The 27,965-nt window shown below is 47.7% G+C and overlaps 1 protein-coding gene and 1 pseudogene across 1 annotated transcript in view; both read right to left on the bottom strand.

The window, feature by feature from the left end:
- LOC120691001 (putative disease resistance protein RGA4) overlaps positions 1-20,723 on the bottom strand; it is a 51,425-nt gene extending 30,702 nt beyond the window's left edge. The window contains exon 1 of the mRNA XM_039973950.1: positions 20,391-20,723. Coding sequence (XP_039829884.1) covers positions 20,391-20,719 — 329 coding nt within the window. The 5' untranslated portion in view covers positions 20,720-20,723. The remainder of the gene's footprint in view (positions 1-20,390) is intronic.
- Positions 20,689-21,469, bottom strand: LOC120691002 (annotated as a pseudogene).
- Between the last annotated feature and the right edge of the window lie 6,496 nt (positions 21,470-27,965).

Genomic DNA, 27,965 nt, shown 5'->3' with positions numbered 1-27,965 from the left:
ACTATGACGGTCACGGAGTATCGTGATCGCTTCCTTCAGCTCGCTCGCTATGCCCCTGCCGAGGTCGCGGATGACCGCGACAAGCAGGAGCACTTCATGGAGGGTCTCGAGGACTACATCCAGTACGCGCTGCTCAACCTCCGCTTCGATGACTTCAACCATCTGGTTGACAGCGCGCTCAACACGGAGTGCAAGCACCAGGAGATGGAGGACAAGAAGAGGAAGATCTCTCCCGTTGCTTCCGGCAGCAACACCCGTCCTCACCTCCAGCCGCCCCAGCAGTACCAGCAACAGCAGCAGTACCGGCCGCCTCAACAGAACCAGCAGCGGCCGCAGCAGTATCCACCTCGACAGGAGCAGCAGGCAAGTCAGGGCCCGAGGTTACCGGCACCTCCGGCTCGTGCTGCTCCACCAGCTCCGCCAGCACCTCAGGCTCCATGGCAAGCAGCTCCCCCTGCCGGACAGTAGGCTCCAGCACTTCCTCGCGCGTGCTATCGCTGCGGCCAGCCGGGGCACTACGCCAACTCTTGCCCTCGGAAGGCGCAGGGGGGACAGCAGGGGCGCCCAGCTCAGCACAGGGTGCCAGCACAGGGTCGGGTGAACCACATGACGGCCGAGTCAGCGGCCGAGGCTCCTAATGTGGTTATTGGTACGTTCATGGTCAACTCACACCCCGCTACAGTGCTTTTCGATACCGGTGCTACTCATTCTTTCATTTCCAAGTCATTTGCCGAGAAGCATGGTATACCAGTTTCTTGTATGAGGACAGCTATTGTAGTTACCTCACCTGGGGCCCAGATACATACATGTTCTATATGCTCCAGAGTTAGTATTGTCATAAGGGGGGTAGAGTTCCGCACTGGTTTGATCGTCATTGATTCCTCGGGGATAGATGTGATTTTGGGCATGGAGACCCTTACCAGATGGGGAGTCCGTATTGATTGTGCTCAGCGGACAGTTCACTTGTCAGCATCTGATGGCCAAGAGGTGACAATCAGTGCTACGGAGAATTCTGGATTTCTTCATCAGATGGAGGCTAGACCCACGGATGGTATTTGCATGGTGTCTGAATTCCCGGATGTCTTTCCGGATGATCTGCCAGGTATGCCGCCTAAATGCGACATCGAGTTTTCTATTGATCTCTTGCCTAGCACTGCTCCTATTACAAAGCGGCCCTACCGCATGGCACCTATAGAGCATGAGGAAGTCAAGAAGACTATTGATGAGTTGTTAGCCAAGGGCTATATCCATCGCAGCTTTTCTCCTTGGGCTTTTCCATTGTTGCTAGTAGATAAGAAGGATGGCTCGAAGAGAATGTGTGTCGATTATCGGGAGCTGAACGCATGAAGTGCATCTAGGCCGATAGATGCTAATGGTAAGTTTTGGTGATTAATGACAATCATATGTGACTAACGTATGTTTTGAAGGAAATATTAATGAATAGTTAAGTCTCATATGGAATGTGAAAACAGACTCCTCAATTCGAAACAACCATGCGTGCCAAGGACTCTTTTTTCAAAAGATTAAGGACCTTTCTAGTTTCAAGTGTCACAAGGAGATGAAGGACACTTGATTTAGATAGGGTTTATAGTTTTTAGTTCTTGACCATACTATTAAGAGGGGTTCATGAGTTAGTAGCTTGATCAAAATTAAGTTGGCCTTAGAAAACATGCACACTCGCTCAAAAACAGCCCAAGATGGTCAATAGAAGTCAACACAACGCTTGGAAGAAGAAACAATCTAAGTTACACTCGAATCCAAGACAATTCAGCTGAAAACAAAGAAAAACAGCAGCACCGGTTGAACCGGTGCCCTAGCGTCGGAGCATCCGATGCTTGGCGGAAGGACCGATGCCCTGTCGGTCTATCTTCTCTGGATGCAGGCAAGAGTCAAGTCAAAAACTCTATAGCACCGGTTGAACCGACGGTCAAAAAATAAGCACCGGTGCATTGAATGTACCATGTTCTAGAGAGCATGTTTTGGTGGACTTCAACTTCTCTTCAGCACCGGTTGAACCGACGCTTCAGAATCAAAGCACCGGTGCATCAGACGTCCGATGTTCCAGGAAGCTTGTTTGTGTTGGTCAGTGAACCTCTTCAGCACCGGTTGAACCGATGACCCTGCGGAGCATGCACCGGTGCAATGACACAAGCCTGGATACTGTGTCAGAACCCCAACAGCTACAATTTGGACACAGAGAGACCGGTTGAACCGACGCCTCAAAACTGACACCCATCAGTTCTTCCGGTGCTCACGGTTTTTCTGCAGTGGACTTCCAATGGCTATGTAACTCTTTCCACTCTATATAAGGGCACCCCATGGCTCATTTCAGTTGCCTTTGACACCCTGAATACATGAGGCCACCCTTGAGAAGAAGAGAAAGTGCTTTGAGCAAACAAGAGAAGATCTAGCATTTTGTTTGTGCTTCAACCTTGAAGAATCCATCCTTTGCAAGTATAGCAAGTGTGCTTGAGCTAGGGCCAACTGAGTGTAGGTCAAGTGAAGGCTTAGGAGCTTGTTACTCTTGGTGTTTGATGGCACCTAGCCGGTCTTGGTGATCGAGAGGTTCTTGGTGAGCTCTTGGTGTTTGTGGGAGCCCCAAGACAAGAAGATTGTACACGGTGTGAAGCTCGCCGTTCCGGAGATGGAGAAAGAGCATTCTTAGTGATCACTTGCTCCTTAGTGAAGCAAGGGAGCTATACCCTTGTGTGGGTGCTCCAACGTGGATTAGGGGGGAGCGTCAACTCCTCGATACCACGGGAAAAAATCCGGTTGTCTTGTGTCACTTACTTTTATTTCAAGCAATTAAATCCTTTTGTTGTTACTCTTGTCTTTGATTGCTTGTAGTTCGACTAGGACAACTTGCATGGTAGTGTGATCTCTTGCTTAGGTTTTGATCTTGCTAGTGTGATATCTTTAAGCAACATGATCATGATAGTGTGTTTACCTACCTAAGGACCTTGTGCTAGCATGCTCTAGTGACTAGGTTTAAAATTTTTAGATTGGGCAATACTAGTCTAGATTAAGGACTAGATAGAAATTTGAAAAAGTCCCAATTCAACCCCCCCCTTCTTGGGCCACGATCCTTACAATTGGTATCAGAGCAAGGGCTCTCTTTTTAGGCTTAAAATCCTAGAGTATGGTCGGGGGAAGTGGTGGTCTACCCAAGCTCGATGGGAGAAACTATGCTTATTGGAAAGCTCGCATGGCGGGTTACCTTGAGGCTATTAATCCCATCGCTTGGGAGAAGTTGATCCACCGCAAGACAAGAGAGATCTTGCACTCAAAGCTAAGAGTGATCATAAGTCCAAGAAAAAGAACAAGTGCAAAGTTCCATCACCAAGCTCAAGCGAAGATGAAGCTAATGAAGATTCAAGTGATGAGGATGGTGATCTTGAGCTAGCACTCCTCATGAGGAAGACCTCCAAGATGATGTCAAGGTTGAACAAGAAAGGGTACAACTATGACCCCAAGAAAAACAAGTTTCGTACCCGGAAGAGCAAGGACAATGTCAAGAAAGTTTGTTACAATTGTGGCAAATATGGTCACCTCTCATATGATTGTCCGGAGCCTTCAAAGCTCAACAAGAAACAAGAAGATGGTGACAATCAATACAAGACTTCAAAGAAAAGTTATGAGAAGAAGGACCACAAGGAGAAAGGGTCTTTCACAAGAAAAGAGAAGGTCAAGACTTTCCTTGGAGAATGGATCACGGATGGTGAATCCTCAAATGATGACTCAAGTGATGAAGAATCCAAGAAAAAGATTGTGGGGATTGCCATGCATGATGAAGAAGATGATGGTGATGAGGCACCTCTACCTCCACCACCCATGTGCTTCATGGCAAGAGGTAACTCCAAGGTGAGTGATGATGAAGACTCATCTAGTGATGAAAGTGAACATTGCTTATCTCCTAATGAAGTGCAAAACATCCTAGAAGAGTACTAACAAGTGATCAAGAAGTACAAATCAAAATGTAAAGTTCTTGAAATTGAATATGCCAAGCTTAAGGCCTCAAATAATGAGTTGATTGTTAGGCATAATGAGGTAGTAGAAACTCATGATACAAGCATTGTTCCTAGCAAGCAACTTAAAGAGGAGCATGACAAGCTACTTGTTAAGCATGATGAATTAAATGTTAAATATGAGGAAGTAGTTGTGCTTAATAAGTCACTTACTTCATGCAACAAGAAGCTCAAGCTTGATTATGCTAACCTAAATATGAAATATCAAGAATTTGACCTTGCCTTTGATGGTTTGGATGAAGAACTTAAAGAATCTCAAAAGAAAGTCATCAAAGTCAATATAGCTACTTCTTGTGATGATCTTGTGGAGTTGCCTCACTCTACTACTTGTCATCATGCTTCTCCTTCTTGTTCAAAGACTAACCATGATAGGGAGAAACAACTTGAGGAGGAGCTTGAAAGCATGACCAAATGCGTGTTCAATATGACAAGAGGAGAATACTTGCATAAGGAAATTCTCTTCCACAATGCAAGGCACTATGGGACAAATGGACTTGGATCATTTCCCAACCCTCCGGAAAATTGTCCCAAGTCGCCGGAGCTCAAGGCATGCTTCACCAAGGAAGTTGGCTCATATTGTCAACATTGTCAAATCACCGGGCATCACACAAGGGAGTGTCCAATTCCTACTCGTCCACCTCCTACCTTGCCTCCAAATTACAAGTCTCAATTCAATGAAAATCATTTCTTGTTAAGCAAGCTTAAAAGTGGCAAGGTTAAGGCAAAGTTTATTGGCACTCAAATTAAGGGAAAGCTACCACGTCAACTATGGGTTCCTAAAGCTTTAGTAACTCATGTCAAAGGACCCAAACTTGCATGGGTTCCCAAACCTCAAAAGTGATTAGTTTGTGTGTAGGTGAACTACAAAGCCGGTGGCAAGCATTGGGTGCTTGATGGCGGATGTACACAACACATGACCGGCTATGTAAAGATGTTCACCTCACTAGATGAAGATGTGGGCGATTATGAACATGTCACCTTTGGTGACAACTCAAAAGGAAAAGTGGTAGGTTTGGGTAAGTTAGCTATTACCAAGGGTCTCTCTATTTCTAATGTGTTGCTTGTTGAGTCGGTTAGTTTCAATTTGTTATCTATTTCTCAACTTTGTGATTTAGGACTAATATGCACCTTTAGTGATAGTGAGGTTATAGTGACAAGCAAGGAGGACAAGAGTTTAATATTCAAAGGATTTCGACATGGTAACATTTACCTTGTTGATTTCTCATCTAATGATGCAAGCTTGGCGACATGTCTCTTCTCCAAGAACTCCATGGGTTGGCTTTGGCATCGCCGCATTGCTCATATTGGCATGAGCCAACTCAAGAAGGCCTTCAAACGAGGTATGGTGGTTGGTGTTAAAGATGTTACATTTGACAAAAACAAATTGTGTAGTGCTTGTCAAGCTGGGAAGCAATTTGCATCATCATATCCCATGAAGGCTTATTTATCAACATCAAGAAGCTTGTAGCTACTACACATGGATCTCTTTGGGCCAACCACCTACAAAAGTCTTGGTGGTAAGCTCTATTGTCTTGTAATTGTTTATGATTATTCTAGATATACTTGGACTTTCATTTTAGAGGACAAGAGCAAGACTATGGGGATCTTCAAGATTTTTGTCAAGCAAGCTCAAAATGAATTTCAGTCAAGTGTTGTGAAGGTCCGGAGTGACAATGGCACGGAGTTTAGGAACACTCAAGTAGAAGAGCTTTGCAACGACTTGGGGATCAAGCATGAGTTTTCATCAACATACACACCCCAACAAAATGGAGTGGTGGAGAGGAAGAACAAGACATTGATCACCCTTGCAAGAGCAATGTTGGATGACTATGGCATCTCACAAAGATTTTGGGCGGAAGCCATCAACACCGCATGCCATGCATCCAACCGAGTTTATCTTCACCGCTTCTTGGGAAAGACACCCTATGAGCTTCTCATTGGGAGGAAGCCCAACATCTCCTACTTCCGGGTGTTTGGTTGAAAATGCTACATCTTCAAGAAAAGAAAGCACCTAGGCAAGTTTGAAAGTAGATGTGATGTTGGTTTTCTTATTGGCTATTCATCAAACTCCAAAGCATATCGAGTATTCAATAGTGCTACAAGCAAGATTGAAGAAACTTGTGATGTGGAGTTTGATGAGACTAATGGCTCCCAAGGGGAAGTTTTCTCTTGTGATGATGTAGGTGATGAACCACTTCGAGAAGTCATGAAGAACATCACTATTGGGCAAGTCAAGCCAAAGGAGGAGGTAGAAGAGCTACAAGCCTCATCCACTCAAGTTGAAGTCACTTCCAAGGATGACTCAAAGGATGAAGACAAGTCTACATCATCACATCACCATGATGAGTCATCCGATGAAGAAGATGATGCCTCACCTCCTTTCCATGATGCCCAAAATGAACAAGTGGTTGAAGAACAACTTCCATTTGATGACACGCACATCACAAGTGAACAAGCCCAAGCTCAAGATCAAGATGGCGAATCACTAGAAGAGTCAATGTCTCAAGCACAAGAGAGGCTTACAAGAACTTCAAGAAATCATCCCATTGACTTAGTCATGGGTAACCCCTCCAGTGGAGTAAGAACTCGAAGACATCAATATGCCTCCTTTTGTGAACATTACTCGTTTGTTTCTTGCTTGGAACCCACAAATATAGATGAAGCTCTTGAGGACCCGGATTGGGTGATAGCCATGCAAGAAGAGCTCAACAACTTCACCCGCAATGAAGTTTGGGTTCTTGAAGAACGTCCTTAAGACAAGAATATCATTGGTACCAAGTGGGTCTTCCGCAACAAACAAGATGAGCATGGTGTAGTGATTCGCAACAAGGCAAGACTTGTGGCAAAGGGCTTCGCACAAGTTGAAGGGTTGGATTTTGGTGAAACATTTGCCCCCGTTGCAAGACTTGAAGCCATCCGTATCCTTTTAGCATACGCTTCACATCATAACATGAAACTCTTTCAAATGGATGTGAAGAGTGCGTTCTTAAATGGCTTGATAAATGAGTTGGTGTTTGTTGAACAACCTCCCGGGTTTGAGGACCCTAGATATCCTAATCATGTTTATAGGTTGCACAAGGCGCTCTACGGGCTTAAGCAAGCACCAAGGGCTTGGTATGAACACCTTCGTGACTTCCTTCTCAACAAGGGCTTCAAAATCGGGAGGGTGGATACAACTCTATTCACGAGAATCATCAATGAAGAGCTATTCGTATGTCAAATTTATGTTGATGATATCATTTTTGGTTCAACTAACCCCACTCTTTGCAAAGAATTTGGAGAAATGATGGCTAGGGAATTCGAGATGTCCATGATCGGTGAGCTCAATTTCTTCCTTGGTTTTCAAATCAAGCAATTGAAGGAAGGGACTTTCATCCATCAAGAAAAGTATACAAAGGATATACTCAAGAAATTCAAGATGGATGATTGCAAGCCGATCAAGACTCCAATGCCAACTAATGGACATCTTGACTTGGATGAGGGAGGTAAATCGGTTGACCAAACTCTCTATCGTTCTATGATTGGGTCGCTTCTTTACCTAACCACATCTAGGCCCGATATCATGTTTAGCGTATGCATGTGTGCTCATTTTCAAGCTAATCCTAAGGAATCACACATTAGTGCGGTTAAGAGGATCCTTAGATATCTCAAGCATACGCCTAGCATAGGCTTGTGGTACCCCAAAGGCGCTAGTTTTACACTCTTGGGATACTCGGATTCGGACTTTGCCGGATGTCGTGTGGATCGCAAGAGTACATCGGGTGGGTGCCACTTGCTAGGGCGTTCCTTAGTCTCTTGGTCATCAAAGAAACAAAATTCCGTGGCCTTGTCAACCGCGGAGGCGGAATACATTGCCGCCGGGGCTTGTTGTGCTCAAATCCTCTACATGAACCAAAACCTCTTGGACTATGGTGTAGTATTAGATAGGATTCCGCTCCTTTGTGATAACGAGAGTGCCGTTAAAATTGTTAATAACCCGGTTCAACACTCTCGTACCAAGCACATAGATATTCGCCATCACTTTCTAAGAGATCATGTGGCAAGGAATGATATACTACTTTGTGGTGTTCGTTCCGAAGATCAATTGGCGGATATCTTCACCAAACCTCTAGATGAGAGCACCTTTTGTAGGTTGCGAAGTGAGCTAAACGTTTTAGATGCTTCTAACGTCATATAATTGCCTTGTCATATAGATGCATTTCATATGTACATGTGCTAGGGGCTTGTCTAACCTTGTCAAGATAGTGATGAACATGGGTCTTGCATGAGCCGGTAGTCTTGGTTTCGCTCATGGCATGAAGAATGGTTCACCATGAAGAAGCTTGCCGAGGGTTCAAACTTGACAAGATAGATTTAAATTTTTTGCAACGCATGTGCTTGTCATATAGAATGCATCCATGTTTATTTTCTCGCTTTGCATTGGCATTGCATCACGTTAGTAGCATCACAAGGGAGCAAATCACACTTCGAGAAAGATATTCATGCTAAATATGATATATCATCTCCACTAGGGTGATAAGATCAATTTTTGCGCTTTCATGCCTATTGAGCCATGTCCTATCGAACTTAAAGTTTCAATCTCTAAGTTCTTAGGCAAAGTGGCTCATACATTTGGTTTTTGTGTTTAAAACCTCGCTTGGATTTTAATTTGCCTATGTTTATGTAAAAGCTTGCGAGCACTTAGTATGAGTGTTTGAGGGGTGAGGTTGTCGCTCGAAAATTGTCCAAATTGAGTGTTTATGGCTTTGGTTTTGTAAATTTGGATCAGAAGTAGAGTTTGTAGTTCAGCAGAAATTTTCCTTAACCACCGGTTAAACCGACGCCCTGTTTTTACCTTCATCGGTTCAACCGGTGCTTAAGTCTTCGTGGCTCGGTTTCTGCATCATCTCTGGAACAACCTCCGACCGTTATACCGATGGCCACCGGTGCATCCGATGGTTGGCGGATGAACCGACGCCTATGCATCGGTTCAACCGGTGCTACTGCGTGGTGTAATGGCCCTTGCAGAGTCTCTGGACTTTAGTCCTGCCAATGCACCGATGATCGTCGGATGTTCCGATGCCTCGGTAGCGGTTCTTCCGGTGCCCCTGTTGACCAAGTTTTCATCTCCATCAGATCTGGTCAAAGTAACACCGGTGGATACACCGATGCCTTTGTCTCTGCACCATCGGACCTTCCGGTGCTTTAGGGTTGGTGGGCCCGCTCGTCCTGTATCCTTAATCTTTTCGCGGGCCCCGCGCGTCAGTCACATGCTCTTTCTTCCTCCTCGCGAAACCGTTGCCCCGCACCCGTACGCTGCCGCCGCCGCACCCATGCATCTACTGCGCCGCCGCCTGCGCACTGCTCCACTTCGCACCGCCGCGCCACGCCTACGCCCGCTCACGCGCCTCGCCAGCGCCTGCGCCCGCGTCTCGACAGCGCCGCCTACGCCGCCCTGCGCCGCCCGCTCCGCGCGCCGCCTTCCACGATCCTTTCCACGACCAGCACCGCCACAGCACCTTCCCCACCTCCGCACGCATACTTCTCTACTCCTTTCCCCTCCTCGTGCCACAGCCAGGGATCAATTCCATCCTCTACACCCTTTGCTTAGGCGCCCTCAAGGTGTTCGAGGAATTGCCATTTAGGTTTTTCTTCGATTTCTTCCCTGTTTTGCAAGGGTATGGCCTACACACTTTTGGCATATAAAATTCTTTTGGTACACCATCCTTTGCACACATGCACATACACACACACACACCCCTTCTTGATCCTACAAATCCCTTTTTAGTGTGGTGTTTCGTCGGATATCCACTAGATTTCGTGTTTTTAGGCTCATATCCTTCCATGCTATGCTTCTATGATAGATGGCAGGAGATAAAAAGGGCAAGGGTAAGATGGTTGTGCAGAAGAAGAAGAAGCGCACCCGTGAGGACCGCGAGCGAGAGCAAGCAGAGGCAGTTGCAGATGCTGCAGACAGGTAGGGATCACTTCGGATCAGGGATTCTCAGGCTCAGGGGGAGCCACAGAAGCAGTTACATGGCTCAGGACGTACTCAGACAGCTCAGACCACACCTGAGTCCCGCTCACGTCCACGGACTCGAGGTGGTGGCACGCAGAGGGGAGCAGGTCATGCACAGCAGCAGCACACCGGCAGTGGCACTGAGATAGGAGGTCAGGACAGTGGCGAGGAGCTGCCCGAGGTTGAGTTATTTGATCTCAGGGGTATTCCAGGACCTAGGGTTAAGAGACTGCGATATGTCACCCCGGAGCAGTGGTTTCCCGAGCAGAGAGACGTTGGAGTTGATCGTCGCTTTCACACTCTGCTTCAGGAGTCTTTTTACCACGCCTACTGCCAGTTGGATATCAAGATCAGTGAGCACAAGATGCTCCATTGGGTAGCTATGCGAGTAGCAGCAGGTGGGACTCCAGTGCTTCCTCTCTTCGAGAGATATGTTGGTTTGCCTGCTCTACTCAGTGAGAGGTCCAGATACATTCGAGAGTGGGTTCGAGTCTTCTACACCACTCTGTTTATTGAGGAGGACCGGCAGTTTATCTACTTCATGTTCCAGGAGAGGCACTATCGTTTGACCCGAGCTTGACTGGCTACCCTCCTTGGAGTTCAGATTGCCGAGGAGCCACACTTCGTGCACTATCAGGCTTATGGCAGCACGGTGCCTCCTCGTCGTCCTCATGAGTCTCACATCCCATCTGACGAGGAGATCAGTGTTCTCTTTCAGCAGCCCTTCCTGCCTGGCACACCGAGGACTCCGGACAGGCTGACTCCCATGGCACACTCTACCCACCTAGCTCTGAGGAAGAGTCTGCTGTTCCGGATAGGGTACAACGAGGGGATTACAGCTCTGCAGCAGTGGCTCTTACTATACATCATGACAGGTCGTGACATTGACCTTGTCGACTTCTTCATCTGCGAGCTAGAGGACGTGATCATGGATGGGATGACTGTTCACCGTCGTCACCCCTTCGCTCATTGGATCTGCTGGATTCTGGCTCAGCTAAGTCAGAATGAACATATGGATGAGCTGGAGCAGTCGAGGACACACTTCAGTTTTTACTCACCTGCTACTCCTCGAGACGGTCGTTGTGGCTCGAGAGGCCAGCGCCGAGCACAGCGGGTTCTGGATGAGCGTACCTTGGCTGAGGGCAGAGTTGCAGACGATCCGACAGCAGCCGAGGACGCTTCACTAGGAGCAGCAGAGGCCCAGCTCCCACACTACCTGATCACAGATTCAGAGGACTCGGAGGATGACGAGGATTTCTTTTCCACTGTTACTGTTCCTCGAGGTGCTCATGACGATGAGGCAGGATCCTCCGGTGCAGCACGAGCCCATGCTCCTCCAGTTACCACTGCACAGGTCACACAGCCAAACTCTCTTGCAGCTATACTTACTCGGCTCTCTGACCAGCATGACCGGTTTGCTGCAGCTCAGCTGAGTATGCAAGCCGAGCAGGCTCGCCAGCAGGAGGCCCAGACTTTAGTGCTTGAGGGGATTCGACAGCAGCAGGAGGCCATGAGGCTACAGCTACAGCAGCAGTCCCAGATTCAGCAGCAGATGTTCACATTCTTCTCGGGATGCTTCGGTCAGCTATACCGTCACACTGGACTGCCTGAGCCTCAGCTCCCCACACCCCAGCATCTCCAGTTCGACCCCACAGCACCTGCTCCACCTGTTGGCGGTTTCGTGCAGACACCTCTGGCATCCTTCCTGGTATCACCTTTTCTTCCGACCGGATTGTTTGCCAGCCCTGCTGCTACTTCCACTTCTGCTCCGGCACCTGCTCCACAGCCTAGTGTTTGGACTGCCGAGCAGTGTGCATAGTTCCTTAGGCAGCAGCGGATCCTACACCAGCTCCAGCACCCATCAGCTCAGTCACTCACATTTGAGTCGCCTTCACAGCCCGAGGTGCTCCGTCCTTCCGTCGTGCGCCCTACTTAGCCAGACCTGACTCCCGTCACGTCTGCCCCTCCGACGGACTCCACGGTCGTCGCCGAGCCAGCTACTACCGCTACACCAGCTACTTCTGCTGCTCCGACGACTCCGGTTGAGCAGAAGTCCTCTTCGGTCGACGACGACTGGACGGACGACGACGCCAACGACTCCGCCACTCAGTTTTCCACCGGACCCAGCCGGAAGACCCCGCCTTCTCCAGCTCAGGATTAGATCGCCTTTCTTTTTGGTGCTTTGTTGCCAAAGGGGGAGATAGATAGGGGGAGTAGAGATAGGGGGAGCTTGGTGGTTTGTGGCGTGTTTGGATCTTCATGGATTTTGTGTATGGACTTGTTAATTTGGATTTTGTGTATGCTCTGTGTTGACATGTCCCTACATGTGCTTTTTTTCGAGTCATGCATGCTTGTTTATCGCTTACTATTTCATATCTTGTGTATCTCTACTTTGTGTTGTCATCAATCACAAAAAAGGGGAGATTGAAGTGCATCTAGGCCGATAGATGCTAATGGTAAGTTTCGGTGATTAATGACAATCGTATGCGACTAACGTATGTTTTGAAGGAAATATTAATGAATAGTTAAGTCTCATATGGAATGTGAAAAGAGACCCCTCAATTCGAAACAACCATGCGTGCCAAGGACTCTTTTTTCAAAAGATTAAGGACCTTTCTAGTCTCAAGTGTCACAAGGAGATGAAGGACACTTGATTTAGATAGGGTTTATAGTTTTTAGTTCTTGACCATACTATTAAGAGGGGTTCATGAGTTAGTAGCTTGATCAAAATTAAGTTGGCCTTAGAAAACATGCACACTCGCTCAAAAATAGCCCAAGATGGTCAATAGAAGTCAACACAACGCTTGGAGAAGAAACAATCTAAGTTACACTCGAATCCAAGACAATTCAGCTGAAAACAAAGAAAAACAGCAGCACCGATTGAACCGGTGCCCTAGCGTCGGAGCATCCGATGCTTGGCGGAAGGACCGATGCCCTGTCGGTCTATCTTCTCTGGATGCAGGCAAGAGTCAAGTCAAAAACTCTATAGCACCGGTTGAACCGACGGTCAAAAAATAAGCACCGGTGCATTGAATGTACCATGTTCCAGAGAGCATGTTTTGGTGGACTTCAACTTCTCTTCAGCACCGGTTGAACCGACGCTTCAGAATCAAAGCACCGGTGCATCAGACGTCCTATGTTCCAGGGAGCTTGTTTGTGTTGGTCAGTGAACCTCTTCAGCACCGGTTGAACCAATGACCCTACGGAGCATGCACCGGTGCAATGACACAAGCCTGGATACTGTGTCAGAACCCCAATGGCTACAATTTGGACACAGAGAGACCGGTTGAACCGACGCCTCAAAACTGACACCCATCGGTTCTTCCGGTGCTCACGGTTTTTCTGCAGTGGACTTTCAACGGCTATGTAACTCTTTCCACTCTATATAAGGGCACCCCATGGCTCATTTCAGTTGCCTTTGACACCCTGAATACATGAGGCCATCCTTGAGAAGAAGAGAAAGTGCTTTGAGCAAACAAGAGAAGATCTAGCATTTTGTTTGTGCTTCAACCTTGAAGAATCCATCCTTTGCAAGTATAGCAAGTGTGCTTGAGCTAGGGCCAACTGAGTGTAGGTCAAGTGAAGGCTTAGGAGCTTGTTACTCTTGGTGTTTGACGGCACCTAGCCGGTCTTGGTGATCGGGAGGTTCTTGGTCAGCTCTTGGTGTTTGTGGGAGCCCCAAGACAAGAAGATTGTACACGGTGTGAAGCTCGTCGTTCTGGAGATGGAGAAAGAGCATTCTTAGTGATCACTTGCTCCTTAGTGAAGTAAGGGAGCTATACCCTTGTGTGGGTGCTCCAACGTGGATTAGGGGGGAGCGTCAACTCCTCCATACCACGGGAAAAAATCCGGTTGTCTCGTGTCACTTACTTTTATTTCAAGCAATTAAATCCTTTTGTTGTTACTCTTGTCTTTGATTGCTTGTAGTTCGACTAGGACAACTTGCATGGTAGTGTGATCTCTTGCTTAGGTTTTGATCTTGCTAGTGTGATATCTTTTAAGCAACATGATCATGATAGTGTATTTACCTACCTAAGGACCTTGTGCTAGCATGCTCTAGTGACTAGGTTTAAAATTTTTAGATTGGGCAATACTAGTCTAGATTAAGGACTAGATAGAAATTTGAAAAAGTCCCAATTCAACCCCCCCCTTCTTGGGCCACGATCCTTACAATCCAGTTACCATTAAGAACAAGCATCCACTGCCCCGTATTGAGGATCTGTTTGATCTGCTTCGAGGTGCTCGTGTATTCTCGAAGATTGATCTGCGTTCGGGCTACTTTCAGCTGAGGATCCATCCTGAGGATATTCCGAAGACGGCATTCACCTGCAAGTACGGGCTGTATGAGTACACAGTCATGTCTTTCGGCTTGACTAATGCCCCGGCTTTCTTCATGCACTTGATGAACATGGTTTTCATGGATTATCTGGATGTCTTCGTAGTGATCTTCATTGATGATATTATGATCTTTTCCATGTCAGAGGCAGAGCATGAAGTTCATCTGAAGCTCGTGTTTGCAGAGATTGAGGGAGCATCAGCTGTATGCTAAGTTCAGCAAGTGCGAGTTCTGGATTGACGAGGTTCCATTCCTCGGTCATATCATCTCCAAGGGAGGCATTGCAGTTGATCCGAGCAAGGTGAAGGATGTGCTCGAGTGGGAGACACCGCAGACGGTGAAGGAAGTCCGGTCATTCTTCGGCTTAGCAGGATATTATCGGAGGTTCATTGAGAATTTCTCCAAGATCGCGAAGCCCCTGACTTCCTTGCTAGAGAAGAATGCAGCATTCATATGGACTGATGAGCATCAGATGGCATTTGATGAGCTGAAGAAGAGGTTGACTACGGCAGCAGTCCTTACTCTGCCAGACCAGAGCAAGAGGTTCACGGTGTACTGTGATGCTTCGAAGGATGGTCTTGGTTGTGTTCTGATGGAGGAGGGCAGAGTGATTGCTTGTGCTTCACGGCAGTTACGTCGGCATGAGCTGAACTATCCCACTCATGATCTTGAGTTAGCCGCAGTTGTGCATGCTCTGAAGATTTGGAGGCATTACTTGTACGGGCAGCAGTGTGATATCTACACTGATCACAAGAGCCTCAAGTATATTTTCATGCAGAATGAGCTGAACATGTGGCAGAGGAGATGGTTAGAGCTGGTCAAGGACTATGACCTGGAGATTCACTATCATCCGGGTAAGGCCAATGTTGTGGCAGATGCTCTGAGCAGAAGAAGCTATGCCAACATGGCCGTTGCTTTCCAGATGCCTCAGGAGTTATGTGTGGAGTTTGAGCAGTTGAGTCTGGGTTTCTTGCATCATACTTCGAGTGCAGCATTCGAGGCAGTGCCCACTCTAGAGGCAGAGATACGGCAGCATCAGAGGGAAGATGAGAAGCTGCAGGAGATTCGTGAGTTAGTCAAGAAAGGCAAGGCTCCTCATTTCAGAGAGGATGATCAGGGTACTTTGTGGTACAAGAACCGGATTTGTGTGCCAGAGGGGAATGATCTCAGGAAGTTGATTCTGAGTGAGGCTCATGATACGGCTTACTCTATTCATCCGGGCAGTACTAAGATGTACTTTGATCTTAAGGAGCATTTCTGGTGGCCCGGGATGAAGCGTTCAATTGCCGAGTATGTGGCCATCTGCGACACATGTCAGCGTGTGAAGGCAGAGCATCAGAGACCAGCCGGTTTGTTGCAGCCGTTGAAGATTCCCGAGAGGAAATGGGAGGAGATCACGATGGATTTCATAGTGGGATTACCTCGTACTCAGCAGGGGTACAACTCTATATGGGTAGTAGTGGATCATTTGACGAAGGTTGCTCACTTCATTCCAGTAAAAACTACTTACTCCGGTGCCAAACTTGCAGAGTTGTATATCTCTCGGATTGTCTGTTTGCATGGTGTGCCCAAGAAGATCATATCTGACAGAGGATCTCAGTTCACTTCACGGTTCTGGGAGCAGCTCCATGATTCGTTGGATACGAAGCTGCGCTTCAGTACCGCCTATCATCCTCAGACAGATGGGCAGACAGAGAGAACCAACCAGGTGTTGGAAGATATGTTGCGAGCCTGCGCTATTCAGTATGGTACCAGTTGGGATAAGTGCCTGTCGTATGCTGAGTTTTCCTACAACAACAGCTACCAGGCCAGTCTGAAGAAGTCCCCCTTTGAGGCATTGTATAGCAGAAAGTACAGGACTCCTCTTTATTGGGATCAGATTGCTGAGAAGCAGCTCTTGGGCCCTGACATTATAGAAGATGCAGAGCAGATGGTACAGACTGTGCGGGAGAATCTGAGGATTGCACAGAGTAGGCAAAAGAGCTATGTAGATGGCAAACGGAGGGACCTGACCTTCAAGGTGAACGATTATGTGTACTTGAAGGTGTCACCAATGCGGGGAATCTGCATGTTTAATATAAAAGGGAAATTAGCACCAAGGTACATTGGTCCATTCAGGGTGCTGGAGAGGAAAGGCGAAGTTGCTTATCGCCTAGAGTTGCCCACTGATCTCTCTGGAGTGCATGATGTCTTCCACATTTCTCAGTTGAAGAAGTGTCTACGAGTACCTGAGGAGCAGGCACCACTGGATGGGTTAGATGTGCAGGAAGATCTGACATATACTGAGCATCTGGTGGAGATTCTGGAGACATCAGAGAGGGTTACATGGAACAAGTGCATCAAGATGTGCAGAGTTCAGTGGAGTCATCACAGTGAAGCTGAGGCTACATGGGAGCGAGAAGATGACCTGAGGAAGACATATCCAGATTTCTTTGCTAGCCAGTCCAGCTGAATCTCGGGGACGAGATTCCTATAAGGGGGTAGGGTTTGTAACACCCTAATTTAAACTTCAGCATTTCATAATAAATTTAATTGGCTTTATTTAATTTTCTAAGGTTTTATATGCTTAGACATGCATTTAAATTAATTTTCTCTCACAAGTAATTAAATTTTTTAGGTTAAACTCGTTGTTGCATTCATGTTGGTGCATTGTTTTATTTGTTTGAGTGCTAGGGTTGAATTCAAATTCAAGTTTGAATTCAAAGAGTTTGAGTTAAGTTTGAAATAGAAAAGAGGAAAGAAAATAGAAAACCCAAACCCAGTTTCCAGCCCAACCCCTCTCCTCAGCCCAGTCCGCCTCCTCCTCCTCTTCCTCTCTACTGCACCGGCCCAGCCACCTGCGCGGCCCAGCGCCCCCTCCCGCGCGGCCCACACCCGCGGCCCAGCTTCCACCGCACTGACCCAACGCTGCACTCGGCCCAGCTCTCGCGCACCGGCCCTTTCCCGCACTCCGTTCGCCCGCGCGCTCGCTGCGCGTCGCCCCTCCCTTCACGGACCAAGCGACCCCACCTTGCAGCTTCGTCCCCTCCGCGCCCTCCGCTTGCGCAACTGTCACGCCGAGATCCCTGGCGAGGTTTCCATCCTGGGCACGCATGCCAAGGACGCTCCGCCGCCCTATAAGTACCGCCCGCACCCCTCTGTACTTCATTCTCCACGCCAGCGCCGCCCCAAAACCTAATTCGCGCGCGCCCGCACTGCTCCGCCGTGAAAAGGCCCCTGCGCCGCCGCGGCCATGCCGCTCCGCCGAACCGGAGCCCCGGCCAAGCAGCGCAGCAGCACTCCCTCACCGCCTGGAGTCTCTTCGCAGCATCGTCCATCGACCCCAGCCCGGATCTCGCCGAATTCCGCCAGGAGCGCCGCCACCGGAGAGCACTTCCGCCACCCCGATTTCTCACCGCCGCCGGCCCTCGGGTCCCTCTGACCCCCCACCGGCTTCGTAGGAGCACCGCACGTCGATCCGAGGGGTCCAAGCGCCTGGGCTCCTTCTGCATCGCCTCCTCCTCGATCTCTGTCCGTGCGCCGCCGCTCGCCATCGACGCTGCCGCCCCTGCACGGCCGCCCTACCCGATTTCGGTCCCCGGTGAGCACCTCCCGAGCCACGGATCCTTTTGCGCTAGTTTGTAGGCCCTGACCCGTGCCCAGAACATCCAACATGACTCACGCCGGTGAACTCCGGCCGCGCCGAGCCGCCCTTGTCGGCGAGGACCTTTGTCCCAGCCCCGTACCACCTCCTTGAGTGCCCCAGTTGTTTACGCATGTCGAGCGCTTCCTTTTGCACCAAACCCTAGGCCAAAAGACCCCCTGTAGCACCTAGGCCGCCCTCTCCGATGAGCTTCCGGTGAAGCGCCGCCGCGGAGACTCAAGCCCGGCGACTCGCGCCGCCGCCCCCTCGCAACCCTAGCACTGAGCCGTCCGATCAAGGGTGGATGCGCAAGATTAGATCGAGTTTCCATCAGATCTGAGCCACTAGATCAAGATCCAACAGCCCACGCGCATAGATACCAGTTCGACCTGGCGCATTTGTTAAAGAGTCCCTGTCTTTCATCGAAATCAACCCGCGGTCCAGAAGCTTTCAAAAATAATTCCAAACCGCCACTGTTATTTATGTTTAGGCCCCTGAGCTTTTTAGATATAGAACCCGCCGTCCACCCCTGACCTTTTCACGTGTTAGCCCCTGGATCTTTTCGGTTTTTATGTTTTAGTCCCTGGTTTTCGCAGAAAACCCCCAAAAACTCTGTTTTTCTTACAATTAAGCCCCTAGATCTTGTTTTAAGCGTAGTTTTCACGTTCTAGCTCCGTTTTAGGCGTTCTTTATGTCCACGCGATCGTTGTAATGCGTAGAATAGTTCTAGCTTAGTTTTGTTTGCTATTTTTATGTATTGTTGTACTATTTCTTAGTATTTACCTTTGTTTGCATGTATGTCTATGTGCTGGACTTGTTTTGGCGTTGCGATCGTGAGTAGACGTTGATCCTTCGGAGGAGTACCAGTACCCGGAGCAGCCACCGTCTTCAGAGCAGTTTGAGCAGCATGAGAACTTTGAGGAAGGCAAGTATAACATGAACACCACCTATCACTTTTAAATACATTTTCATACTGCATTTTAATACTGTATGCCTATAAGGACTTTCCTAGCCACTTTATATCCTTTATATATCCCTTGGGCAGCATTTTGATTAGTTGTGCTAGGTTGCCGCGTTATAACACACTTGGTCCTTTTTAATTAATTTGATTAATGGTATATGCAACTTAATTCTGGGAGTGGCCCGTTTGAGTGGCTCACGACTCGTTAAAAATTGGTTTTTCTAGAAACTTGGTTTAGGGGGCTCGCACTGTATTTTGTGCTAGCTATTCTCCATAAGGACCGTACGCCATTAGAGCGACAACCTGGGACAACCGCGCAACCACAAGACTGGAATGGGACGGTCTTGGTGTAATAATTAGGTCTTTTTGGTTTGGAGTAACTTACCTATGGGGCAGGGGAGGTAAGCTTCTATGGCCCTCGTACTGAGTGGCCTCGTCTGTGCTTGGTCTGTGCACCTGTGTCTTGACGCCCACTAGACCTGCTCCATAGTCGCCGATCCACCCTCGCGGTTACTCCTTACCAACGAGATTCTTTGTAAAGGCCTCGTAGTGAGTTTGCTAGCCATCTCACATAAGGAAGTGTGATGAACAACTAGCGTAGCTCACGACTTGTGGGTAAAGATGTGCAACATCTGCAGAGTGTAAAACTGGTATACTAGCCATGCTCACGGTCATGAGCGGCCCAGATCCTCCTTTTGATTAGTGGGGTTACCTTGGTGGTTTCGGTTTGGTTCTCAGTAGTTCATGGTTACTTTTGATTAATTACTATGTAACTGAGTTATGGTAAATCATCAACTTGTAGTAATTAGTTTTAATAAAATTCTACCAAGATTAAAAGCTAATGCAGTTAAGTCAGCCAACCTTAGAGCCTCATAGTTTGTGTTATACTTGTTGAGTACGAGTTGTGTACTCACCCTTGCTTCCTCTACACTTTTTCCTCTTGTTCTTCTGGGGATACTCTACTACTGCTCAGTTTCTGCCGACGCGAGGGAGTTCACCCGGAGCTACCAGGAGTACGAGGACTTCTAGGCGTTCGTCTCCCAGTCGACGTCCCTGTGGCGCCCTGCTTCCGAGAGTTTCTCGTATATGTTTTTACGCTTCCGCTGTATCAGACATTTTGTCATTAATGTAATAAATAACATTTGTACTTGCTTTATTATATCTTTTTACGTGATATGTGCTATGATATATTGTTCATTCTGTTGTATATACGTGTGACTTGATCCTGGCACGTATATGATTGCTCGGTTTATGTCCTTTTATAAACCGGGTGTAAGGGTGCAAAAGAGTAATTGTACATTGGAGGCATAACGCCACCTATAAATACCCCCTGTAATGTTCATTGATGGGACACATTGAATAGAGAGAGAACATTTACTGCCTGAATTGTGTGCTTGTCCCTTACTGTTGTAGTGTTCGTCCGTTCCGGAGACGCTCTCCACCAACACTTCTCACCCAGCATCTCAAGACTATAGGCTTCGGCTACACCCATGGTCATTATTTGAGCTACTTCAGCCTCAGGAGTTGTTGTCAGTACTACACTGCCTGTGCCACCCTGCTTAAGGCAGGTCTTCAGTTTACCCCACTTATCAGCATCTCTATTCCATACATCCTGCAACACAATGAGATACCTCTTTCCACTTATTTCTTTCTGGAGATCCTGCAATGCTTTTTCACGATCCTTCTCTGTGCTCCTGCAGATTGTGTTTGCAATGTTACCAACATCAAAATCATCTGACACACAACACCACCTCCGAAGCTCAAAATGCTTCTCCATTGCAGGTTCATTGTAAATGAGTTGCACAAAGGTGGTCTTGCCCAATCCCCCCCATCCCAACAATAGGTAGGACCGTGAGATCCATGTTGCTAGCCTCATCAAGCAGTATCCTCACGATCTTCTTCATCTCTTCATCTCTGGATCTGCTAACAATATCCTTCTCAGAGTCAAGGATTATTGAATCTGTCTTCCGCCACTGCACAGATGGTGGTGCTTGCTCCCGGTGACTGAAACCAAAGGCATTCATCTCTGTGACCAGGACCTCAATGGTCTGCACAATCTTCTGCAGCTTCTTGGCCATCCTGTGACGGAACAGAATGGGATTATGAGCAGGTAAGAGGCTTACAGTATCTATGCCGAGCATGTTGTGCTGCCCCTTCTTCTTGGCTTCTCTTCGTAGTGCCTCATACTTGAACTCGTCAAAGACATCGTTTGCATTGTAGGCCACTTTCTTGAGATCTTTGAGCCAAGCTCTTACTCCAGGCCAGTAGGCACCCTTCACCTCTGCATCTTGGATAATATCCAGGATGGCTGGCAGCTTTCGCTCCAGAATCTGACGCTGCTCCTCCATGCCTTAACATCACCTTGTACTGGTCCAGAAGGTAGCTGGACACCTTCTCCTTCACCATGGAGACCAGCGGCCCAATCACGAACTCAGCCATTGTGCACTCACAACTCACAGCAGCACAAGATGGGTGTGGGTGTGTGGCGGTGGGGTGGGGGAGAGGGTTGGGGAAGCAGAGGAGATATTCAGATAACTAGTAGAAAACACGCCAAAGGTCCACCCCAAAAGTACCAGAATGAAGATGAACCGGTACCAATGCTAGTATTGGTACCGGTTCATCTTGGTACCGGTACTTTTGGGGTGGATGGGACCTATGGATGAGCCTTTGGTACCGGTTGGTAACACCAACCGGTACCCAAGGCTCTCCATAGGTACCGGGTGGTAACTTTTATATTAGTACCGGGTGTTACCACCAACCGGTGCTTATGGATGAGCCTTAGGTACCAGTTGGTAACACCAACCGGTACCTTAAGAGCCTTAGGTACCGGTTGTGCATGAGTTACTTCAAAATGAAAATATCTATCTTCTCATCAAAAATGATGTGTAGGCGAGATGGTAAGAAAGATACACGCGAGACAAGAGATTCTGTGTTCGAATCCTACCCAACCACTTTTGCCAAAAAATACTAGCCATAGGCACCGGTTCTTTTACCCGGTGTTCATGACCATGACTATTGGTCTCGGTTTCCGGGTACCGGTTCAAAAACCGGTACCTTAGCCCTTCACCAACCGGTGCCTATGGGCACTTTTCTAAGTAGTGGATGGATGAATGAATGTATGCAGTTGGCTTAAGGTTTCACTGATTGGGGCTACGATGCCACCAATAATGTGTTGCTTAATATAAGGACCTTCACAGACTAAACATGTGATATTATAGAATATGCATCTATTTTAAAATGGAAGGACATCCACCAGACATAAAATAACTTGTTGCCATCTTCTGTACATATTTAAATTCGAATAGGTAATTGAGAGTGAAATCGTCAACACGATTACTTAAACAGCAACTTCGATGTAAATGAGTGTCACCAAGTGTGCATATTGGTTTTTTCTGATCATGTTATGCGGAATAGAACCATCAAGTACGTGAAGGTGCTATGGACTAATCAGTCAGAGCGGGAAGCCACAATGGAATTGGAGGTGCAGATACGCAAGAAATATCCGGAGCTCTTCGAGCCTGGTAAGTAATAGGTTGTTTATATGTGGTTCTTTTTTCCAACCATGCGTTAGTGATGTTAAATTCGGGGATGAATTCCTTTAAGGAGGGGAGAGTGTAACACGCAAAATGAACAAAGGGCAAAATACACTTTCTACATGGGAAAGCATAAAGTTGATAGCCAAAATTATTTTTTATCCATAGTTCGAATGAACAAATAGACACTGTGGTTGCGTAGAGCTCGTCGAGTACATTCTGTTTGACTATTTACATGACGCATTTGGAGTTTTGATGAATAAGTTATATTTTTTTAGCTACCGGGCGGGCGGGCCCGTACTACAGTAGCCACGTGCTACAGTAGCCACGTGCTACAGTACAACCCCCTCCAAACCCTAATCTCCTCACCCCTACCTACGCTGCCAACCCCTTGTGCCGTGATCCAAAGAAGAGAGGGAAGAGGGAGAGGAAGAGAAGAGAAGAGAAGGAAGATTAGGGCACGCCGCCGTCCGTCGTCGCTGTTCCTCTTCAAAAACCAGTTGGATTTCCTCTCCTCTCTCTATTTTTCCCAATCTCCATGGCTTCTCCTCGCTGTTCCTGGTGGTGCCGCCTTGTGTGGTGTAACGCAGCAAGGTTGGATGCATGGAACAAGAGGGAACGGAGTGGATTCGCCATAGTTGCCATCACCATCGCCGTTCCCTTTGTTTTTTTTTCAAGGGCAAACCCTAGGTGAGTCATTCCCTTGCTGTTGAATATGTTTCCCCACAGGTTTTAGAAGTTTTTAGCTTATGGGATTAGTGGTGTCAGTCGTCGTTTGGATTAGGGTTAAGGGTTTACCCTCATCGCTGTTCTTAGCACGCCATCAATCTGCACAGTTTCTTTTCCTAGGATTGGGGAGTGTTATGTCCCCAGCTCTGAATGATACTTGTGAGTAGGTTTATGCCATGGAGGGAAGTTTGAACTCCATTTCATAGCTTTTGGGCCGACAGTATTGTTGGGCTTCTATCGGGCGAGGCCCCATGAGGCATAAATATGCCGGTCCGGAGACGGTGTCTGTAACTGAATTGGTAACTGAATTCTTCTGCTGTCTTCCTCTCTCCGCTTTCTTCTTCCTCGGTTCCTCTTGCTTGCCCTGTTCTTCGGCCCGATTCCCCTCCCCTGCTATCCCTAGGCGCCATAGTACTGTAACACGCCACCGGCCACTGGGAGCGCCCGCCTGGGGCCACGCGCGGGGGAGCGCCCGCCGCCGCACCAGTAGCCTTGGGGGGCCGCGCCAGCATCCTTGGGGGCCGCCCCCTGCGGTTGCACGGCGTGGGCGCAGGGCTCGCCCCATCCTGTTCCTGGACGCATGGGGAGGCTGCGCCATATTGCTAATTCACCGCGGCGGCCATATTGCTGTCTTTTATTTGTGAAATCAAATGTTCTTTCTAAATTAGCATGCCCTATTTCTTTTTAAATTGGTATGTGTTTATTTTTATTATACCTGAAATTAAAAACAAAAAAATGTTACACTGGCAAACGCTTCCCTTCCAGCACCTCCAACTGACTCCGAAGAGCAAACATGTTAACATCAATTTTCATAAAGGCCATAAAGTTAAAAAACTCAAGAGGGAAACACGTCCTTCATATAAGAGCAAAATTGTCTTTTTCTTAACTCGGTGAGCCACCGTTAGTGTTCATTCCGTCCAAAAGAGTACTGGATAAACAAAACTTAACGCGAGGGTATAGAGGTGCAAGTCAATTTTTAGGGGTATGGAGGTCAAAGGCCCTTTACAAAAGGGTACACAGGTAAAGGACTCAAAATCGAATCTTCAACTTCAAAAAAACTTCCTCAAAACATAAGGAATCGAAATGGAGGCATAGATGCTCGGCCCAAAGAATTAACAGGTCCAAAAAGAAGTTTGCAAAAAGATCGAGTATAACTCGCGAGTCGAAAATCACACGAAAATAGCTCCGAAAATAGAGAAAAGATAAATGCTCGGCATGCAAGATTCAACACGAGATTGATGTTTAGATTACTCCTAAGATCCAATTACAAGCCACTTCTTGCAACAAACTAGAATGGCGGAAAAACTCAACTCAAAGAGCCAATCTATCAAACACTAACCCTAGGTGCAAGAAGGGGAAGGGGAAGAAAATGAGAGGGAGGAGGAGAGAGTCCAATCTCCAATTAGCCATTCCTATCAATAAGAGTTCTTGGCGAATGACTAAAATACCCCTACGCTAATAACTACGGTAACCGCCCACACAGGGAAAAACAGTTCATAATTTTATAGAAGCATCGGACGGACACGTCGCCTTCACGACTTCGCTTCGTCTCGACGCAAGTTTCACGATGGCACCACGTGCCCTCCTCCTTGCCAATCCGACCGCACTGAACGCGCCCCCGGTTTTGAGGCCCAAACCGAGAAACCTGCCTGCGTAGTGGTTTTGAGGTCCAAACCACCTAAACCGTCCATGTCCGCTTGGCCGCCACGCGACCTTACTGATGACGATGCGGTACCTAAACCGTTCATGTCCGCTTGGCCGCCACCCGCCTCCGCTATGCCTTAATGCCTTCGAATCTTTCGCACGTGCTCGCCGCACGAGCCGTCTACTCGACTTCACCATTGTCTTGCCGACACGGCCCAACACTGTCGCATCCTTCACTCTTGCTTCCTTGTTGGTCCATACACCATGTGGGCCGCTCGTGACTCCGCCCGGCTTCTTCGGGTCCCTCGGCCAAAGTGTACAGGCGTTCTTCCCCGATCCTTTCACTTGACCTTAGCCACGCCCGTCGACCGTCACGTCGCATCGTGCACATGCACTTCTCAACCAAGGCAAGCATCAACACGCCACGGTTGTCAATCACTCATCACAACTAGCAGTAACCACCATTGATCCTCAAGAACCCATTATAACAGGAGTCCTGCACGCATTTAGCATAAAATTCATAGTTAAAAGACGTGTTAATCCAAAACACAAAACCACAGGTGCATGATGACATACATTTCCTGATTCATATGCAGGGGAAATCCTTTCAGGTTCGGCGGGCGGCCGCGTCCGGCGGCGGGTTTGACATGTCATACATAATTGTATAATACTAAATATTTTTCATAGGGTACATAATAAAACATGGGTTTCAAATATATTTCTAAAATTCCAAACTATGCTCTCGGAAAGTGTTACTATCACAATGTAATCTATCTATCAATACAATGAAGATAAAAAATAATTGAAAATATTTCACCCACGTCGTTGGGCCCACCGTACCACTTACGCTGTACCCATGTGTCGGAGTTGAGGAAGATAAGAGAGAATGTAGAACCATAGAGAAACCCCATATTAGAGGATGTTTCTGCTGAATAGTATTTTTTTTCTCAACTAACGCGGTCGAACCCGCCCGCCTGCCTGTGCTGTGTCAGATCAGATGCCATGGGAGTTCCCGGGAGATACGGTAGATGCTTTGACTTGAGGACAAGCTCTGACCGAGCCTAAGGATCGGACCCGTATTTGATTAGTCCACCGTTGACTGACTTTCAATGCCCATGGATGTGGCAGCGCCGGTCCCGCTGTCCACGTAAACATGAGGTTGTCCGCACCGGGGACGCTAATCCGTCCTCCACAGCTTCTTGCAGCATACGTTTAGCATTTTTTCCCTGTGCATCGAGGGACGCTAAACGGTACTATACTGTAGCGTTTGGGCACAGGGACGCTACATCCAGCGGAATAGAGGAGCTCTGCTATCCAGCAACGTGGTGCGGCCCCGCGCACCTGTGGTCACCGTGCACCATCCCCAACAACCTCGCGCCGCCCGCCAGAGACCCGCCATCGAGGACCGCCGCCGCCGGCGTCCACCATAGCCGCCGTTGTGGCCTCTACCTACACCGGAGCCCCGCCATCTTGGACCATCACCATGCGCATGCCATGGGCCTTGGCCATAGCCGCTGTCGCGGGCCTCCGCCACCGTCCTGGCCCTGCGTGGATGCGGCCACCGCCGCCATGGCTCGAGCTCGAGGCCACCCGATTTGGACGCCCCGCGCTCTCTCCGGTGCAGCGGAAGGTGATGCCGGTCGTGGCGCCTGGCGTGGCCGTGAGCTTGCATGGTCGCCACCACGCCCGTCGCTTGGGGCATTCCAGCCTCGCCAAGCCGGCTGCTTGGGCCGCTCCAGTCTCGCCGAGCCCGCCGGTGCCTGATCTGCTCAAGCCCGGCTGGCTCCGGCGAGCACGCTCTGGAGTAGGCTGCCACACCTGAGGAGAGAAGAGGGAGGGAGCAAAGGGTTGTGGCGGAGGAGGAGTAGAGGGCGACGGGGGAGGAGGGGCTGAGGGACGTGGGGGGAGAGAGAATGGGAGGGAGGGGACGGGGTTAAAAAGAGATAAAAAAAATTTGACGTGTGGGTCCCCTGATTGGTAGTCGATATAGAGGAGAGATATAGAGGATGAATGGGTGCGGGAGAACTGAGTATAGAGTAGAGAATAGCGATGACCTGGATAGAATATTCCTTTTACAGGATGGATGAGTACGACGAGGCGGACAGACTGACCAATATAGATTTCTCCGGCAGTTGTGTGTGATAGTTGTGATTTGGTTAGTTTGTGCTCAGACTGATGGATCTTGTTTGTGCCCTTTGCAGAAAAAACTCCTTTTTTCTATGCTTCGAGTTCTTGCTACTTTGATTCTTCTATGTTTGTTGTTAGACCTTGATTTGTGTTTTCCTAGTTTTTGGTCTTATCATGGCTGTGTTTAGATCCGTAAAATGGTGGTAAAAAGAGTCACATCGGACACTGTAGCACAATTTAGCATTTTTCGTTTGTTTGTGGTAATTGTTGTCATACCATGACCTAACTAGGTTCAAAAGATTCGTCTCGTCTTGTACATCAAAACTATACAATTAGTTTTTTTTATTTACCTACATTTAATGCTTCATGCATGAGGTAAAAGATTTGATGTGATAGGTGAATAGTGAAATTTGGAGTGAGAAATTTTAGAACTAAACACAGTTTGCCGGGCATCAATATGTCCAATCATGACATCACGGTTTTCCATGTACGCCATGAGATTTTATCCATATGTGAAATCAAGCAGCTGATTTCTTGAATCAACCCATGTTGGACTATATTTGAATTGATTGTGATTCGTGTTCTATTCTTATTAGTCTTAATAGTCCAAATAGGGACATGTTGAAAGCTAATTAGGTTTTGAGAAAATTATTTCTTTGGCTCTAAAAAAAAGTTGTGTTTAGTTTCTTGACAATTTTTCTCTTGAACTTGGCTCATTTGGCTTCCAAAACCAGTTTCATTTAGATTCTTGGCCCTTCCGTCTTATTCAGTTAGGTCTATAATTTTATTATATTCAAATGCATTAGTTTATATTTTTAACTAGGAAAACGATAACATAAAGATATTTTTCGTGAATTTGGTATTTTTTCCAATAAAAAATATTTTCTAGTCATTTATAAATCTATTTTCTGTTTTTTTATCATATAAAATTACAGGAACATGGTAAAATAGTGAACAATTCACTGGAGACATATTTAAGCATGCTGGATG

The sequence above is a fragment of the Panicum virgatum genome, chromosome 9N, assembly GCF_016808335.1.
Source record: "Panicum virgatum strain AP13 chromosome 9N, P.virgatum_v5, whole genome shotgun sequence".
NCBI lineage: Eukaryota > Viridiplantae > Streptophyta > Magnoliopsida > Poales > Poaceae > Panicum > Panicum virgatum.
This window is presented reverse-complemented; position numbering and strand designations above follow the sequence as displayed.